The sequence below is a fragment of the Vombatus ursinus genome, unplaced genomic scaffold (genome assembly GCF_900497805.2).
Source record: "Vombatus ursinus unplaced genomic scaffold, bare-nosed wombat genome assembly UNPS02014810.1, whole genome shotgun sequence".
In the NCBI taxonomy this organism is placed as follows: domain Eukaryota; kingdom Metazoa; phylum Chordata; class Mammalia; order Diprotodontia; family Vombatidae; genus Vombatus; species Vombatus ursinus.
Window position 1 is genome coordinate 20,829,606 of NW_020954588.1, and position 18,086 is coordinate 20,847,691.

The following is an 18,086-nucleotide window of genomic DNA, read 5'->3' on the forward strand; positions in this document are numbered from 1 at the left end:
CCTTTGATTATTACAACCTACTACCATTAAACAGATGGGTTTTGAAGGTTGTTATGGGCAAAAATCTCTCTACCCTATGGCCACCATGGGAATGAACTTCCTCAAATTCAGCAAGGCTGGTCCTGGGATGACAGGCATTCAAGCCTTTGTGCTTGAAGCTGTTTGAACGAGGCAGGACATCACAAAGGTCTCAGCTCTCAGTCTCCACACCACAATGAGGCCTCAAAGGAGGGCTTTAAAGGGACAGGGCTCTAGTGAATGGAAATTATGTTACCATACAGCCAACTCTCAGTCCTCAAAGAACTGTCCATTCAGCTTATGGACTATTTAGGCCCTTGGGTCTCTTCCTTAAATCTCCAGTGATCCAGCTTTGGAACATTTCATTGCTTGTAAGCAAATCCATCCTCAGATCTAAAAGGGCACCAAATAGCACCAGGCAAAACTTTAGAGGGAGGGGAGGGTGAAATTAATGACTGAAATCTAGAGTTGGGATTATCAACAGATTTCATTTCCAGAGTTATCCTTGTCTCCCCAAACCAGATAATCTAGAACTAGCCAAAAAGAGTCAGAACATCCATGGAAATCATATGAACACACCTTGTTCATCAAGACCCAATAAAAGTCTTCCCTCACCTACCTCTCTTATATGCCTTTTCAGATGCATGTACACACACTGCCCAGTTTTCCGATAGTGCCTTTCTACATGCTCCCTTCCAAAGGCCAGGAACGTATTCATGCACACGTAGAGACCTCCTTCTGAAATCTGAAAGACAGAGACAAGCCAACTTACTCATCTAGACAAATGAGCAAAGACCAAGGGACCCTAGAAGTTAGGGCCCATGGAACCCCAAGGTTTCTGAGAACAGACTTCAGAGAGTTGAACTTTTTCTTTTAATATTCTGATAACTGCATTTCAATGTAATTGGTTTCCCTTGTAATGTTCTATATTTTATTTTATGCATTTAAAAATATTCTTCTGAGGAGGCCACCAGACTGCCAAAGAAGTCCATGACACCAAAAAGGTTTACCCTCAACTAGAAGCAAAATTAAAAATGATTCAAGCAAGGAAATTGAAAATTATTTTTTCCTGCTTTGAGTTGTTTTTTTTCTTTTTTCTGTGACTGATCCTTTTCTTTGTAGACTTATCTATTTACCCTCTAAAATGGGATGTCTGTGACCTTGGCCCCTGAATGACCTTGGACAAGTCACCTCACTTTTCTAGGTCTGTTTTCCCTAACATATAAAATGAGGTAATAGATTAGATGAACTTGAAGGTCCCTTAAAGCTATAAATCTATTATTCTATGATTAACGAAATATTAAGTATTTCAAAAGCAGCTACAGGAAAGTCCAAAGAGAAAACTGAAAAAAAAAATGATGAAACACTCTTCCTTCTTCATGGTACACAGGAAGGAGTTACAGCTACAGAATACTGCATTTGCCGTCAACCAGTCATCAATCAACAGCCATCGGTTATGTATCTATTAAGGGCCAAGACGAGGATACAAAAACAAAAATGAAATCATCCCTGCTCTCAAAGAGTTTACGCTCTATTGGGCAAGACAACATTATATACATATATGTACATATAAATACACATACATATCTGTATCTATATATATATACACCATATGTGTATATAATTATTTAAATATCAACATATCTTCTATTTTTATAAATACCAATATATTATTGCAAATATATAAATATATAGTATAAACATTATTACAAATATTACAAATAAATATATTATAAATATTGTTATTACAAATTAACACAAATATAAGCTTGTGTTGATAGAAATATAGAATTATTCCTGTTTCTGTTTATTTTACATATAGTGTGTACATAAAGCATAAATACAACATATAGTGCATAGTCACTGTGTTGGTTGGTTGTGCTTGCTGGGTTATAAGTAATGGTTCAATAAATGGTATATGAATATACTAGAAAAGGAATATAACATCAAATGCATCAATAAAGCTTTCAAAAATAAATCAAGCAAAATGGAGAGTCGGTGTCAAAAGTTATGAAGAAATAGGTTTTGTAAGAAATATAAACTATCAAATAACAAGCTAAAAAATGTTCAGAGTCACTAATAATCAGATAAAAGAAGATTTAAACATCCCTGATGCATCACCTCCTAATTATTGAGCCAAGATGGAAAACTCACTGTTGGAGAGGCTTCGGGAAGACAGGATGGCAAAGCTTGAAACTGATTCAGTCCTTTTGGAAAATGATATGGAGTTAATGCAAGAAGAGTTATACATTGTTCCTACCCTTTGACTCAGAGATTCCTCCAGCCTTGGGACTACATCCCAAGGGGGATCTTGACCACAAGAAAAGACCCATATGCACAAAAACACCCATAGAATTTTTGTGATAAAGCTGGGAACAAGATGTTTGTTTTGAGATTGGCAAATGGCCTAACAAATTAGGGCATATGGGTGTAATGGACCATAACTGTGCCATGAAGAATGATGAATAAGGAGACTTCCTACAACAGCCTGGTGAAGAGTGAAGAAAGCTGAGTCAAAAAAAACAACATACCCCTGGTACAGTGGAAATAGCCCTAGTTCTGAATCCAGAAGGCTGGGGTTCAAACCCACCTCTCATACTTATTACAAGACAATCATTTCACCTTCTGCGACCTCAGTTTCCTCATCTGTAAAATGAAGGTGTTGGTTGAACTGGACAACTGCCAAGGTCCTTTCCGGTTCTGGGGCTATGATTACCTGTAGTAAATCCCCACAACCACATCCCTGACCAGCAGTCAACTAGCCTCAAATGAGCAGGGAGCCCCACTATTTCCCAAGGCAGTGCCCCTCTCGCTTCTAGAAATCTAATCAGGAAGCAGCTTCTCTTGACATCAAATCTGCATTTTGGCCACTTCTTTTTCATTATTTATTTTATTCTGATCTTAAGAAATAAAACAAGCATAGCTATAACAGTAAAATAGAAGAAAAAAGAGATAATTATCCATGAAGCTTCAAATCTATTATGTGCAACTTACTATTCCTTTTAAATATGTAATAAAGTTATCATGTGACTTTTTTCCTTTTTTTTCCTTCCCCTCTCCCTACCATAGAGATGGCTACCATTAGACACAAATGTGTGCGTGTGTGTGTGTGTGTGTGTGTGTGTGTGTGTGTGTGTATGTAAGTAAAATCATTCTACATATATTTCTATTTATCAGTTCTTTTTCTGGATGCAGATAGCTTATTCCTTCATAGGTCATTTGTCATTCATTAAGGTATTTATAATAGTCTAAATGATTTAGTTGCTCAAAGTTGTTCTTAAAGCAATATTTCTGTTACTGTATATTACAAGAAAATTCGAAGAACAGGGCGTTTATTATCTATCAGACTTATGGATTGATGAACAATTTATGAGTAAAGAGATAGGGCACAGTGCGAGGTGTACAATGGATAATTTCAATTACATTAAATTTAAAAAATTTTGTACAACAAAACAAATGTAGCCAAGATAAGAAGGAAAGCAGAAAATTGAGGGCGGGGGGAAATATTTATAGACAGTTTCTCAGATAAAGGTGTCACATCTCAAATATTTTGGCAACTTCTATCCTGGACTCCTACTTTGGCCCTCTGGAGCTAACTGGAACAAGTCAAATCCTGGCTGTGCCTTTTGCCTATATATAACCCTGGGTGAATCATTTTTCCTCTCTCAGCCTCAGTCTTGTCACCTGTAAAATGGGGAAAATAATAGCATCTACCTCCCAGGGCTGCAGTGAGGATCAAATGAGATAATATTCAGAGAGCACTTTGCAAACCTTAAGGTGCTACGTAAATACTAGCTATTGCTTAGTGTTGATATTAATATTATTATTGGCTATAATAATAATAATAATAATAATAATAATAATAATAACAATAAAATAAGAGGGCTGGACTAGGTGAGGTCTAAGGTCCCTTCAAACCTTTAAATCTATAATCCTATGGTTGTTCTTCCATGTCACCACTCTTCAAACACTCAAAGCCATCCCCTCCCGCCAAGTCTCCTATAATAATAAAAATAATGATAGCCAGAATTTATAGAGTACCTACTATGTGATAAGCCCTTTGCAAATATATCTCATTTGATACTCACAACCATGCAAGGTCAGTGCTATGATTATTCCCATTTTACAGTTGAGGAAACTAGGGCAAAATGAGGTTGCCCAAGGTCACACTAAGGCGCCCAGGTCTTTTTTCATTTTCTTTAGGCACCCCTGCTCCCATTCTTTCCTTATGCAGTTGATTCTTTAAACCAAAGTGTAGAACTCTCAAAGACTGGTAGACAGAGCATGGAGAGAGACCTATGGCTCAAGTACACAAAGAAAGATATGATTTTGTTACAGGTATTCATTTCATTATTATTGTTGTTTCTATCCAAAGATATGTGTTTAGGCCCCACCTTAGGTTCTCCTCCCAGGCCTACTCACTTCCCCCATCTCAGTTTCTTTGCCTTTGTCCACCACACACAGGGAATCACTTTAGTACCCACGGCCTACCCACTTTCCTACGAAAGAAAACACCCCATTACCACAGCCTCTGCAAAACCCGCTGAATGTTTTATTTGAATATATTGCACAATTAATTCCACAGCACCACAAATATCAGTCAACAAGCCTTTATTAAGCATCTACTCTGTGCTAGGCACTGGGGCAAATTTTAAAATGAAACAGTTCCTGCCATCAAGGAGCTTACATTCTAGCGGGGGACCCAACATCTATACATATAATATATAAAATGTATAAAGTATAAATGCAAGGTAATGGTCAGGATTGTGGGAGGTACTAGCAGCCAGGGAGGATCAGGACAGGCTTCCTGTGGGAGGGAGTAATGAGTTGAGTGTTGAAGAGGCTGCGGTGAGGACGGAGGAGGGCATTCTGGGCAAAGGCACAGAGATGAGAGACAGCTTGTGAAGGAGACAGAGCCGGTGAAGGTGAGTCACAGAGGGTCTAGAAAAGCAGGTTTATCCCAACTTGTGAAGGCTTTTAAACACCAAACAGAGTAATAAAGCCTTCACAGCAAACAAGATAGTTCATTGAACAGTACAGATATACCCAACCAAGTCAAAAAGTCCATTTCTCCGAGCCAAGATCTGAAAAGAGACTTGGGATAATAATGGCTAACATTTACATAGACCCAACTATCCACCAAACACTGGGCTAAGAGCTCAGTAATTATTATTTCATCTGATTCTCACAACAACCCTGGGAAATAGGTGCTATTATTTATCCCATTTTACAGAGGGGGAAACTGAGGCAACAGCATTTAAGTGATTCGCCCAAGGTCACATGACTAGTAAGGGTCTGAGGTCAAATGTTAACTCAGGTCTTCCTGACTCCAGCCTGGCACTCTATCCACTGAGCCACCTAGCTGCCCCTAGGAGATGTTATAAAGGTTTCTGCTTGGAACACTAAATGGTTCCAGGAACAGAGAAGTAACTTCAAAAATATGTGTATTTCTACGTAATTGGAAAAAATTAAAATTATGTTCCTTTGCGGAGACAGAGTTCTTGAGGGGAAAAAAATAAACCATTATGAGCTATTTAAAAAGATGAGCAGATAAAGCAATGACTCCATTCTTTTCCATCAGAAAAGAATAATTCAATAAAGAAATGTGGGGGGAGGAAGATGTAATACAGATTAAATAAAACCAGAATTTAAGTTCTCAGGATCTTATCCTCTGCTGTGATGAAGACTGTTTTATAAAAACAGATACCAAGCAACAAGAAGACAGCGTAATCAATCAACAATTATTAAGCTCCTATTGTATGCCAGTTACCACGCTCGATGTTGGGGATGCAAACACAAAGGATACCATCCCTAATAATAATATCTAGCATTTAGATGGAATTTTAAGTATATATTTTACAAATATGACCTCATTTTATCCTCACAACACCCCTAAGAGGTAGATGCTATTATTATCCCCATTTTACACAAGAGGAAACTGAGGCAAACAGGGGGTAAGTGAATTGCCCAGGATCACACAGTCATAAGGAAGGTTTTAAACTCAGGTCTTCTTGACTCCAAATCCAACATTCTACTGTACCATCTACTCTCAAAGACCTCAGAGTCTAACAAGTAAGTAGAAGGCTCAGGACCGGACCTGTGGCCTCATTTGTAGAGGGCACTCCTGGATGAGGAAACTCCCTCCACCAGTAAAGGGTAGCACCTTCTGGGATAGGATAGGGGACTTGTCCAGGGTCACATAGCAAGTATATGTCAGAGGCAGGATTTGAATTCAGGTCTTCCTGGACCAGAGGCTACCTCACAAACCCCAGAAATTACCATGACGTGTTTCTCCCTTTACGTGTCTGTATACAAACTGTTTCCCTCCAGAAAAAACATAAGTTCCCTGAGGACAGTTGTGCTTTAGTCTCTGAATCTCTCATGCCCATCATCATGCCTGGCACTTAACCGTCATAACTGTTTGATTGACTGAATGATCACTCACATTTCTATAACACTTGACGGTTCTACAAAGTCATTTCCTCACAACCTAACAAGTGTTAGATGGTGGTGGCGGCAGCCAGCAGCAGCCAGCATCTCTACAGTGCTTTAAGGCTTGCAAAACCCTTTATACATGTCAACTGCAACTATTGTTCCCATTTTAAAGATGAGGAAACAGGGGGCAGCTAAGTGGCATAGTAGATAGAGCACCAACCCTGGAGTCAGGAGGACCTGAGTTCAAATCTGGCCTCAGACACTTATTAGCTGTGTGACCCTGGGCAAGTCACTTAACCCCAATTGCCAAAAAAAAAAAGAGAGAGAGAGAGAAAACAGAATCAGGGTGATGTGACTTTCCATAGCCCAAAATGCTATCATCTGATGCTAATATCAGCTCTTTTGTGAACCAAGCCCCAGTAAGATGAAAAGAGTAGAGCCAAAAGGTACCAAGGTCGAGAGGGACTAGCTTTAATATGCAAAAGGGGGATGGGAATTTGACCAGTGATTTCATTGGTTTAGGCAACACCCAGTTAAGGAAGTTGCCCCTACCAAAGCTGGTCAGCACCGGTCAGTGTCTGGGGCATTGAGAGATAACTGGCCCAGGGTCACATGGCCAGGATGTACCATATGTGGGAACCGAACCCAAATCTTCCTGATTCAAAGGCCTGCTCTCTATCTCTACCCAATGTCGTCATAGATCCTTAATATATATGTAGTGTGTGTGCATGTTTGCGTGTATACACAAAGTATGCACACGTGTATATTTATTTATATATATTTATATGTGTACACACACATATATGTGCATTCATATGTATGTAAAAGGAGAAGACTCTAAGTTTTACAAAACACTTTACATGCATAAAACATAGAGCAAAAAATACAACAGCAGTGTCATCCCCCCTACCCCCCAACAATCAGCCAGCTGAGGCCTTTCAGGCACAGTGCAGGGGAGCGATCCTGGCACAAATATCACACACACACACACACACACACACACACACACTCAGTAGGAGCTATCCAGTCTCCTCTGCAGCAGCCAGTCAAAAAAGACTCAGAAAAGAAAGTCCTCCCTACCACTGTCCTTGTCACATGGTTCTCTGAAGAGTTATGGTTTTATCAACAGGACTGACATTAAAGAAGAGGAATCATCAATGTTTTTGCCACTGAACCCTAAGAATCATGGAGGCTTTCCAACTACCCTACAACTGGAACTCCTATATAAATTGTCTCCCCCTATTGGAATGTGAGATCCTTAAGAACAAGGGTTGTTGTTTTTTTTCTCTTTGCATTCCCAGTACTTAACACAGGGTTTGGCACATAATAAGCACTTAGTAAATGTTTTTACATTCATTTGTTTATTTCGGGATGTAGATCAGAGCCCATCCTGTGAGATTCTTGTCATATCCTCCCATAAGCTCAACTTGCTGGAAGCCTCCCTTGATTTCTCCTGAGACCAGCGGGGCACCTGCGGAATACTTGAGCTAATCAACAGTCATCCCTCACCCTCACTAGGTGACAAGCCCATCTTCTCTCACTACCATACATTTCCCTTTTATAAATGTTAGCTCATCAACTGGGATTGCTGAGAAAAGGACTGAATTTGGAATCAGAAGACCTTGGTTCAAATCTCAAAAAGAGCCATTCTCCAATTGACAAATGGTCAAAGATATGAAGGAAGAAAGGAAGAAACCCAAGCTATCAAAAGTCATATTTTTAAAAATGTTCTAAATCACTAATAACTAGAAAAATGTAAATTAAAATAACTCTAAAGTGCCACCTCACACCCATTCGACTGGCCAAGTTGATAAAAAGGGAAAATGACAAATGCCGGCGGGGCCATGGGAGAGCTGGTACCTTAATGGTGAAGCAGTGAATTTGTCCCGCCATTCTGAAAAGCAGTTTGTAACTAGGTCTAAAAAGCTATCAAACTGCGCATACCCTTTGACCCAACGATAACACTACGAAGTCTATACCTCAAAGAGATCAAAGAAAGAGGAGGACCATATGTACAAAAATATTTATAGTTCTTTTTGTGATGGCAAGGAATAGGAAAATGAGGGAATGCCCATCAATTGAGGAATGGCTGAACAAGTTAAGATAAATGAATGTGATGGAATAATATTCCCTTATTGTATAAAAATTCCTATTAAAAAGTATGAAGGGGATGGTTTCAGAAAAACCTGGGCATGAACTGATGCAGAGTGAAGTGGGCAGAACCAGGAGAACAATGTATACAATAACAATGATATTGTAAAGACAAACAATTTTGAAAAACTTAGGAGGTCTGATCAACACAGTAACCAATCACAACTCCGGAGGATTCACAATGAAACATGCTGCCTATCTCCATATAGAGAGGTGAGGGATTCAGTAAATTGAGGGATAGTTTTTTTGGACACAGCTAATTTGGGAATATGGTTTGCTTGACTCTACATGTTTACAAAGGATTTTTTTCTTGTTTTCTCACAGGGGTACGAGGCAGGGAGAGAATTTGGAGCTGAAAATAAAATAAAAAATGAGTTTAAAATCAGGTTCAAATATCGGCTTTGTGTGACCTTGGACAAGTCACTTCAACTCTTTAATCCTTGATTTCTTCATCAGTAGCACAAAAGAGTAGATGATCTCAAAGATCCCTTCCAGTCTAGCCCCTTCCTGTGTACATATTTGTCTGTGGACGTATTACATCCCCTAACAGAATGTAAGCTCCTGGAGGGCAGGGACTGTTTTCATTTTTTCTTGCATGCCCTACACACAGTAAGCACCTAACAAATGCTTGTTGGATTAGATCCTTATAATAATACAATTAGGTGAGCATTATAACATATTTTCCTCACTTTGCAGAGTAGGAAACAGAGGCTAACAAAGTCTCAGGGTCACATACATGACAAAATGAGTGTCAGATACTGGAACAGAACCCAAGTCTCTGCTAATTCCAGATCCAACACTCTTTGCACTACACAACCTCTAACTAGAGATATATCTATTCAGAAGTGACCTGAACATGAGAGTCCCTGCTTTTACAAAATATATTTGTCCCCTTAACAAAAAAAAACCAGTCTCCTACTGCAAGAATCATAAAGGTCAAGGTCACATCCTGTTTAAATGCAACAAGTGGGCATTCCCTTTAAATAAAAATACAAGGCATTGTCAGTCGCTAGGTATTTGAAGAACCTTGTTTAAGGTTCTGTGTTCCTAGAGACCAGAAGTCAAGCAGAGGGCAAGGAGGGGAGAGGGAGTGAGGCAGTACCACACAAAGAGGGAAGCACTGTTGCTAGGTGACAACTGTCACGGTAAAGACATCTCTGCAAAGAGAAATGTGACTTGGGCCAGGCAAAAAGGCCCAACATGTCGATTTTTAGTCAGAATTAGATACTGACCTACCCCTGCCCCTCCTGCTCCCCAGGAGAACAAGGTCACTTTCTTTTGGTTTCTAACTTTAGACTTTATCAGCATTGGGAACTCCCTGAGTGAAAAAGGCCTCCACAGAGACAGTGTGGCAACTTATCTGAAACTTTAAGTGGTAGAGAGTTGGTCACATGAGAGACTAAAGAACATCAGAGCAAAGTCCTGAACCCAGGTCTGCCAGAATGCAAAACCAATCTTCTATCCACTGCACCACACTGCCCCTCTCTTGCAAAAGGGAAAAAAAAAAGAAATATAGAAGGAATGTAGTATTTCATAGCATTTTTTCTCCTTTAGGGGAATGAGAAGAGAATAAGCATTTATATGATATGGTACCTACTATGTGCCAGGCACTATTCTAAGGACTTCTTGCAATCCTCACAACAACCCTGAGTTGTTGTGTTCGGTGATTTCAATCATATCTGACTCTTTGTGACCCCATTTGGGGTTTTCTTGGCAAAGATATTGGCATGGTTTGCCATTTCCTTCTCCAGCTACAACCCGGGGAGGTAAGTACAATTATTATCCCCCTTTTTCAGCTGAGGAAACTGAGTAGACAGAAGTTAAGTGACTTTCTGGGGTCACACAGCCAGTGAGAACCTGAGGCTAGATTTGAAAGGCCCGGCACTTTATCCACTATGCCTTAAAGAAGCTAGCCTTCGGGACAAAAAAAAAAATCCAATGAGCTAGGCAGCTTTAAGCACCAAATCCCACCTCCTAACTGGTTTTCCTGCTTCCAAGTCCCTCCCCTCTATGACTCACCCCTCTCTGCCCTCCCCCATATAGCTTCCAAATAATCTTCCTGAAGTGCAGGCCAGAACTTCTCCATCCCCTTGTCAAAAATCTTTATCTGCCTCAAAGATAAAATAACATCCTGTCACCTGGTGCACTACAATTCTTAGAATTGTGGATTTTGAATAGTAACCTCTTGGCCTCAGTTTCTTCATCTGTGAAATGAATCAATTGGACTACTTACCCTCAGGGGTCCCTCTCCAGGTGGAAACTGAGAGGCAGCATGGAAAGAGGGCTGTAGTTGGAGTCAGAAGACCTAGGTTCAAATCCAGACTTTGTCCCTTACCACCTGTGGGACCTTAAACTCAATTTTAAAATGAAGAAATTGGATTATATGACCTCAAAAGGCCCTTCCATCTCTAGATTTATGATCAAGTACAGCACTCTCATTTTACAGATGAGGAAACTGAGGTTCAGAGAGGGCATGTGACATAGCTGCTATCCAAGTTCAAGGCCCCTCATGCAAAGCCCTGGCCTCTCTGCACAACCTTCTGGTGACTATTACAAAGCCCTCACTGGTACTCTTGGTATCCTTCCTCTCATTATACCCTACCCCAAAACAAGTCTTTTCCAAAGATTTAAATTGTACTAGCAAGGTTTTAAAACGGACACATATGGAGATTTCTCAACACTCCAGTCCTTCATCACCAACTGCTAGACATCTCCAACCCAAAGCTCCTGTAGGCATATCAAAATTGACTTATTCAAAACAGAACTATTATCTTTCCTAAATACTTTCTTAACTAGTGGCAAAGTAGACAAAGCACGAGGCCTAGAGTCAGGAGGACCTGAGTTCAAATCCAACTCAGGCACTTGCTTGCTGTGCGACCCTAGGAAAGCCATTTCACCTCTGCAGTTTCCTCAGCTGTAAAATGGGGATCCTAATAGCACATAGCATACTGCCAAGGAGCCCAGGGACTCCTCAAAATTAAGAACCCCTGCATTATGCCATGGCTGCTACTTTGCACAAAATAAGAATTTAATAACTACATATTATATGAATTGATCAATAATACAATAAGCATTTATTAGGCACTTACTACCTGTAGGACATTGTGCTAGGTGCTAATAGTCCGTACCTTCCAATAGCTTACATTCTATTCAGACTATCAGGGCAGACATGTGCATATATCAGGAAAGAAGAAGGGAACAGGCTTAGATTCTTAAAATCTAGCCAATACCTCACAGACTCTCAGATTCCTAAGAGTCTGGCCAATATGGCGGATCTTTAATAACCCTTGCCTTTGGCTGAAAAAAAGAAGAAGAAGAAGAAGGAAACAATCATTTATTAAGCACCTACTATATGCCAAGCTAAGTGCTTTTAATCTTATATAGAATACGAATATACAAGCATATAATAAGGTATTTCAGGGAAGGAGAGCACATGATTGAATGAATGAATGAATGAATGAATGAATGAATGAATACTCCTTTACAGGAATACACAATAAAGCTAGTCTCAATGATCACTTAAAACTCTACAGAGAAATCACCAAGTTCAGAGCTATAAAGAGGAATATATTCATCCCTTTCAAATGGGGAGTTGAGTTATCCAAAGGTTAAAGGAATTGACCAGTCATAATCTAGTCAGTAGCAAAGCTAGAAAAAATGTCAATGACTCCTAAACATAATTCCAGGGCCCTTTCCATTGACCCTGCCTTTCATTCTATCTGTTCATGAACCCTGTTCTGGTTAGAACAAGGAGACAGAAGAGGATGACCTCCATGACTTTCTATTCTTTTTTTCAAGGATTACCCTCCAAGCTGCCAACTGGTTAACAATGAAACAAAGGCCACCATCACCTCAACCCAAGTGGTCAACTCATCAGCTAGTTCATTTTAACCTACTTACGCTGTGTGTAAAGTAACTGAGGAAGGAAGAGGGAAATTATCTGTCATATAACCCCAAGGAGAGACATGTGTTTTATTTTCATTTCCCAACTGTATGTAAAGTAAGTGCAGCCCTTTGACCCAGAGATACCACAACTGGGCACATATCCCAAGGACATCAAAGACACAGGGAAGATAATTTGTATGAAAATATTTATAGCTGTTCTTTTTGTGGTAGCAAAGAACTGGAAGACAAGTGGGTACTTATCGATTGGAGAATGGCTGAACATGTTGCTATATTAATGGAATTGAAATGTAGCATAAGAAACAATAAATAGGAAGCATTCGAGAAACTCAGGAAGGTTTGCATGAAGTGATGCAGAGTGAAGTAAGCAGAACCAATAAAACAATTTCCACAAAGACCATGTAATGTAAAGGAAAATAACACTGAAAGATATCCAAACTCTGATCAACACACAGTGACTGATCATCCTAAATCTCTTCTGCCCTTTGTAGTTAAATTCTTTGAAAAGGCCATCAACAATAGCTGACTCCACTTTCTCTTCTCTCACTCTCTTCTTAACCCCTTACAATCCAGCTTCTGATTTTTATCATTCCACCAAAACTATTCTCTCCAAAGTTACTAATGATCTCCTAGTTGCCAAATCCAATGAGCTCTTCTCAATGCTCATTCTCCTTGACCTCCCTGAAGCCTTTAACACTGTTGATCACCATCTCATCCTTGGTACTCTCTTCTCTCTAATTTTTGGGGATACCACTCCCCTTCCAGTTTTCCTCTTATCTCTCTGACCACTCCTTCTCTGTCTATTTTGCTAGATCCTTTTCCAGATCACACCTTTCTGTCCTGGGTCTTCTTCTCTTCTTCTTATATACTACTTCACTTGGTGATCTCATCAGCTCCTAGGGATTTAATTACCACCTCTATGCTGATGAATTTCAAATCTACCTTTCCTGCCCAATCACACTGCTAATTTCCAGTCTCCGGTAGATTCCAATCTCTTCAGGCCTTAGCAGAATAAAAGACTGTTGTGGATAGAGCACGAGCCCTGAAGTCAGGAGGACCTGAATTCAAGTCCAGCCTCAGACCAAACACTTGTCACTTACTAGCTGTGTGACCCTGGGCAAGTCACTTAACCCCAATTGCCTAAAAAAAAAAAAAAAAAGGAATAAAAGACTGTCAAAAGCTGTGGTCCCACACATACAAATAAGCATCCCAAGTGACCACTCTTTGGGTAATAAGCCCTCCCTAGCACATCATTGGATTGTGTCACCAGAGGGGACAGAATCTGAAGCCTTTCCAGTTTGGAAGGACCATTCAGGGCTTGCCTTCTACTTGTTCAGCCTGAGAGAATCCAGGGTCATCTCCACAGCCAATAAGCCATCACAGGTGGAATTCCCAATACGATAATCCAAAAAATACCATGAAGTAACTCAGAAAATGTCACTCCTGGCCAAAGAGTCAGATATTATATTAAAAACAAAGAGATATCCCTGGAAAACCAAAAATCTTCCTCCCATACCCCAGGTCAATCCTTAGAACTTTTTATCATCACCCAACTGCATCTAGGACGTTGGATATAAGCCTCAAACTTAATTGCTGTTCTTTGCCCAAGATTTATACTCCTGGAACAGAACTTGACTTGAAGATCTCTGGATGACATGCCAAAATCCAATTCTTCAGCAAGCCAAGATCCCATACCAAGCTACTGAGAAAGCTAACTGAGGAAAGACAAGTGGAGATCATCCATGGAGTGTTTCTCCTCTTCACTTCCCTTCTGCCAAAGAAGTCACTTTGGGATCTTCCAGTACTACTTTTGAGGGTTTTAAGCCATATAGTTTCTGTTGTTGTTGTTAATTCATTTATTTATTTAACTTGATTTAGAAAACAATGCTTTGATCAACAAACAATCTTTGGGTTTTTTTTTTCTTTTTTGGAGGGTGAGATATGAGAAGAAGCATGGTTAGTGCATGACTAAGAAGTAGGAATTAATCAGTTTCATTGATATCATTTATTTGTATACTCCCTACATTTCCCAATGTATCCTTCTTTCCTCTCCCAAAGAACAATCCCTTATAACAAAGAACAAGAAAAGAGAAGAAAGAAAAGAACAGTTCTGTAAAAATAGAGAATATATCCCAAAAAAATCTAACATTACCTGTAGTGTTCCCTATCCATTATCCCCCACCTCTACAAAAAAGGAGGGAAGTGCCTTCTCGTATCTCTCCCTTGGGGCCAGGCTTGGTCATTATAATCTCATGGTCTTCAGTTTTGATAGGCTTGTTGTTTTTTTTATTCAAAATACTGTAGTCATTGCTCAAGGTCGTCTATACAGTGCCTACCATATGTCAGGCACTGTGCTAGGTCCTGAAGATATAAAGAATGAATCAATCCCTACCCACGACAGGGCCTGCATTCCCACAGAGGAGACAACGTGCACATATATAGGAACACAGATAACGAATACAAGAATAGAAACAAAGCTGCTAACTACAAGATGCTTTGGGAGGGAAGGTCCTTGCAGTTGGGGGAATCAGGAAAGGCCATATACAAGGTGGTGGAAAATGGAGCATCACGTGTGAAGAAAAGAGACCACTTTCTCAGGATCATGGAGTTCAGGAGGAAGAGTGATTACAATGAGGTTGGAAAGACAGGTTGGGTTCCATATAGCGAGGGACTTTAAAAGTTAAATAAGTGTTCATGTTTCATTCTGGGGCCAATTGGGCACCATTGGAATTTACTGGGTAGAGGAGTAACAGAGTCAGGCCTAGAGTTTGGGAAAATCCATTTGGCAGCTGTGTGAAGGATGGACTAGAGGGAAGGGAGACTTAGGGTCCAGAAACTAGCTAGGATCCTACCACCATAGGTGACAGGTGGTGGGGCAGTTATATGAATAGAGAGAGGGAGTGGATGTGAGAGATGATGCAGGAGTAGAAATGACAAGATTTGTATACTGACTAAGAGCAAGGAGTCAAGGACAACACCACAGCATTTTACAAACCTCAGTGACTAGAATGATGGTGGTGTTTCTGCAGAAATAAAAAAGTTCAGAAGAAGGGAGGATTTGGAGGGAAAGAGAATGAATTATGTTTGAGACACATTGAGTTTGAGATGCACAAAGGACATCCAGTTTAAGATGTCTATGAGGCAGTTGGTGATACAAGACTGGAGCTCAGGAGAGAGACTAGGGCTGGATATCTGAAGCTAGGAATCATCTGCATTGAAATGATCATTAAACCCTTGAAAGCTCAAGAGATCACTAAGGGAGAGGGTATAAAGAAAGAGGAGAAGAGGGTCCAAGAAAGAGCATTGGGGGACATATAAATAATCATCTGGCCAAAGTGAGAGAGAAGCAGTCAGGCGTGGGGGAGGGAAACCATGAAAGAGCAGGGTCATAAAAACTCAAGGAGAAAAGAGTTTCCAGGAAGGAGAAGACAGTAACCAAAAGTGTCAAATCATGCAGAGAAGTCAAGATGAGGGAAGGCTAAGAAAAGTCCACTGGATTTTGAAGTTAACAAATAACTGGTAACTTTAGAGAGAGTAGTTTCAGATGAACAGTGACATTGAAAGCTAGATGCAAAGGGTCAAGGAATGAGTGAGAGGAGGCCACAAGCAAAGACAATTTTTTCTAGGACTCTTTTAATACCACTTTCAGTGTGGCCCATTCCATCCCCAAATTCCACAATGTTCTCCTACTGCCTAGTGCATTAAAAATGATATTCCTTATGTCTTGACTTCCAAGGCCCTACACAACCTGGTAACAGGTACTCACCTGATCTTATTTCCCATGCAACATCAGCAAAAACCCTTAATTTCAATCAGGCAATCACCCTAATGGCCCCTAATACACACACAAGATATCCCAGCAATCTCTGCTTGGTTTATACTGTTTTCTCACCTGGAATGCCATTCGAAGCTTGGTGCTGCCCCCTCACCCTCCTATTACACACACACACACACACACACACACACACACACACACACACACACCTCTTTATGCTGTTGACAAAAAGATAGATGACCACTTGTTTGGTATGCCGTAGCACAGGTGCTTTTATAGGTACAGAGGTGCTGAATAGTAGGAGTGGTGGCTTGTATTTATATAGCCCTTTAAAGCTTGCAAAGTGCTTTGGATATTTATCTCATTTGACCCTCACAATTCCATGAGGTAGGTGCTATTATTAACCCCTTTTTATACAAGAGAAAATTGAGGCTCAGAAAGTTCACAGGACTTGGTCAAGGGTTACACAGCCAGTAAGTGTCAGGGGTAGAATTTGATATTGGGGTCTTCCTGATCACCCTAACTGCCTCTGGCCCCTTGCAATGGTAATTCTGTAGTTTTATGATTTTCTCAATCTACCCAAATCCTATCCATCCTTCAGGGTACCTCCACATCCCACCTAAGCTCTCCTGGACTAGATGGTGCAGTGGAGAGAGTGCCAGACCTGGAGTCAGGAAGACCTGAGTTCAAATCCAGCCTCAGATACCTACTAGATACATGACCCTGAGGAATTCACTTAACCCTGTTTGCCTCAGTTTCCTCATCTGTCAAATAAGCTTGAGAAATAAAAGGCAAACCACTTAGTATCTTTGCCAAGAAAACCCCAGATGGGGTCATGAAGAGTCAGACATGACAGAAATGACAGAATAACAACCCAAAAAGTGAGAAGAATAATAATAGTACCTACCTCCCAGGTTTGTTATGAGGATCCAATGAGTGCTTAGTATAGTGCCTGGCACATAGTAGGTGCTATAAAAATATTAGCTATTAACAGTAGGAATAGGAGGAGGAAGAGGAGGAGGAGGAGTAACAATAATAATAATGACTGATATCCATAGAGGGCTTTAAGGCTGGCCAAGTACCCTGCATACATTATCTCCTGTGATCCATGACATTCTGAAGTTTGGCCAACCTCCCTAGTCTCAAGACATGTGCAGATTCATTGAATTCTTGCCATTGTTATGCCTCCCCTAAAAATAGGTCCTGCTCCACATACACCCTGACAACTAAACATAGTCATGAAGAACAGAAGCTGAGAGTTAGAACCTAAGTTCCCACTGATGTCTCTATCTAGTGCCTTCCCTCATAGATCATCTCCAATTTATGCTCCACGTAGCTTGTTTGCCTGCTGTCTCTCCCTGCCCCTGCCTACCCCCACCTCAAGGGCAAGGATTGTTTCTTACTTTTCTTTGTATCCAAAGTGCTTAGCACAGAGCCTGGCACACAGTTGGTGCTTAATAAATGTTCAATGATTATAGATTTTTTTTACACCAGATCTGTGATTTCATTGTGATAGAGAACTTCTGATGAGGAATTCCCCTACCAGTGCAGATCAACATCAGCTCTGCATCTCATAGCCTTAGAGAGCTGCCTGGGGAACAGAACAGTTAGATGACTTGCCCAGGGCACACAGCTAGTCGTAGATTTGAACCCAAGTCTTCATGCTACCTCTCAAAGTCTATATTTTCAGGCTTTATTTAGGATAAATGCATCAAGAAAAGGGACTCCCATTTACATTTTTATTATGTTATTGACAAAAAAGCAGGCCAGCCAGAATATTCAGATTGTTGATTCTGAGGTATGA

The 18,086-nt window shown here is 40.3% G+C and overlaps 1 protein-coding gene across 1 annotated transcript in view; it reads right to left on the reverse strand.

Annotated features, from left to right (window-relative positions):
* USP13 (ubiquitin specific peptidase 13) overlaps nt 1-18,086 on the reverse strand; it is a 139,401-nt gene that overhangs the window by 105,563 nt on the left and 15,752 nt on the right. The window contains exon 2 of the mRNA XM_027876176.1: nt 638-763. Within this exon, the coding sequence (XP_027731977.1) occupies nt 638-763 (126 nt within the window). The remainder of the gene's footprint in view (nt 1-637; nt 764-18,086) is intronic.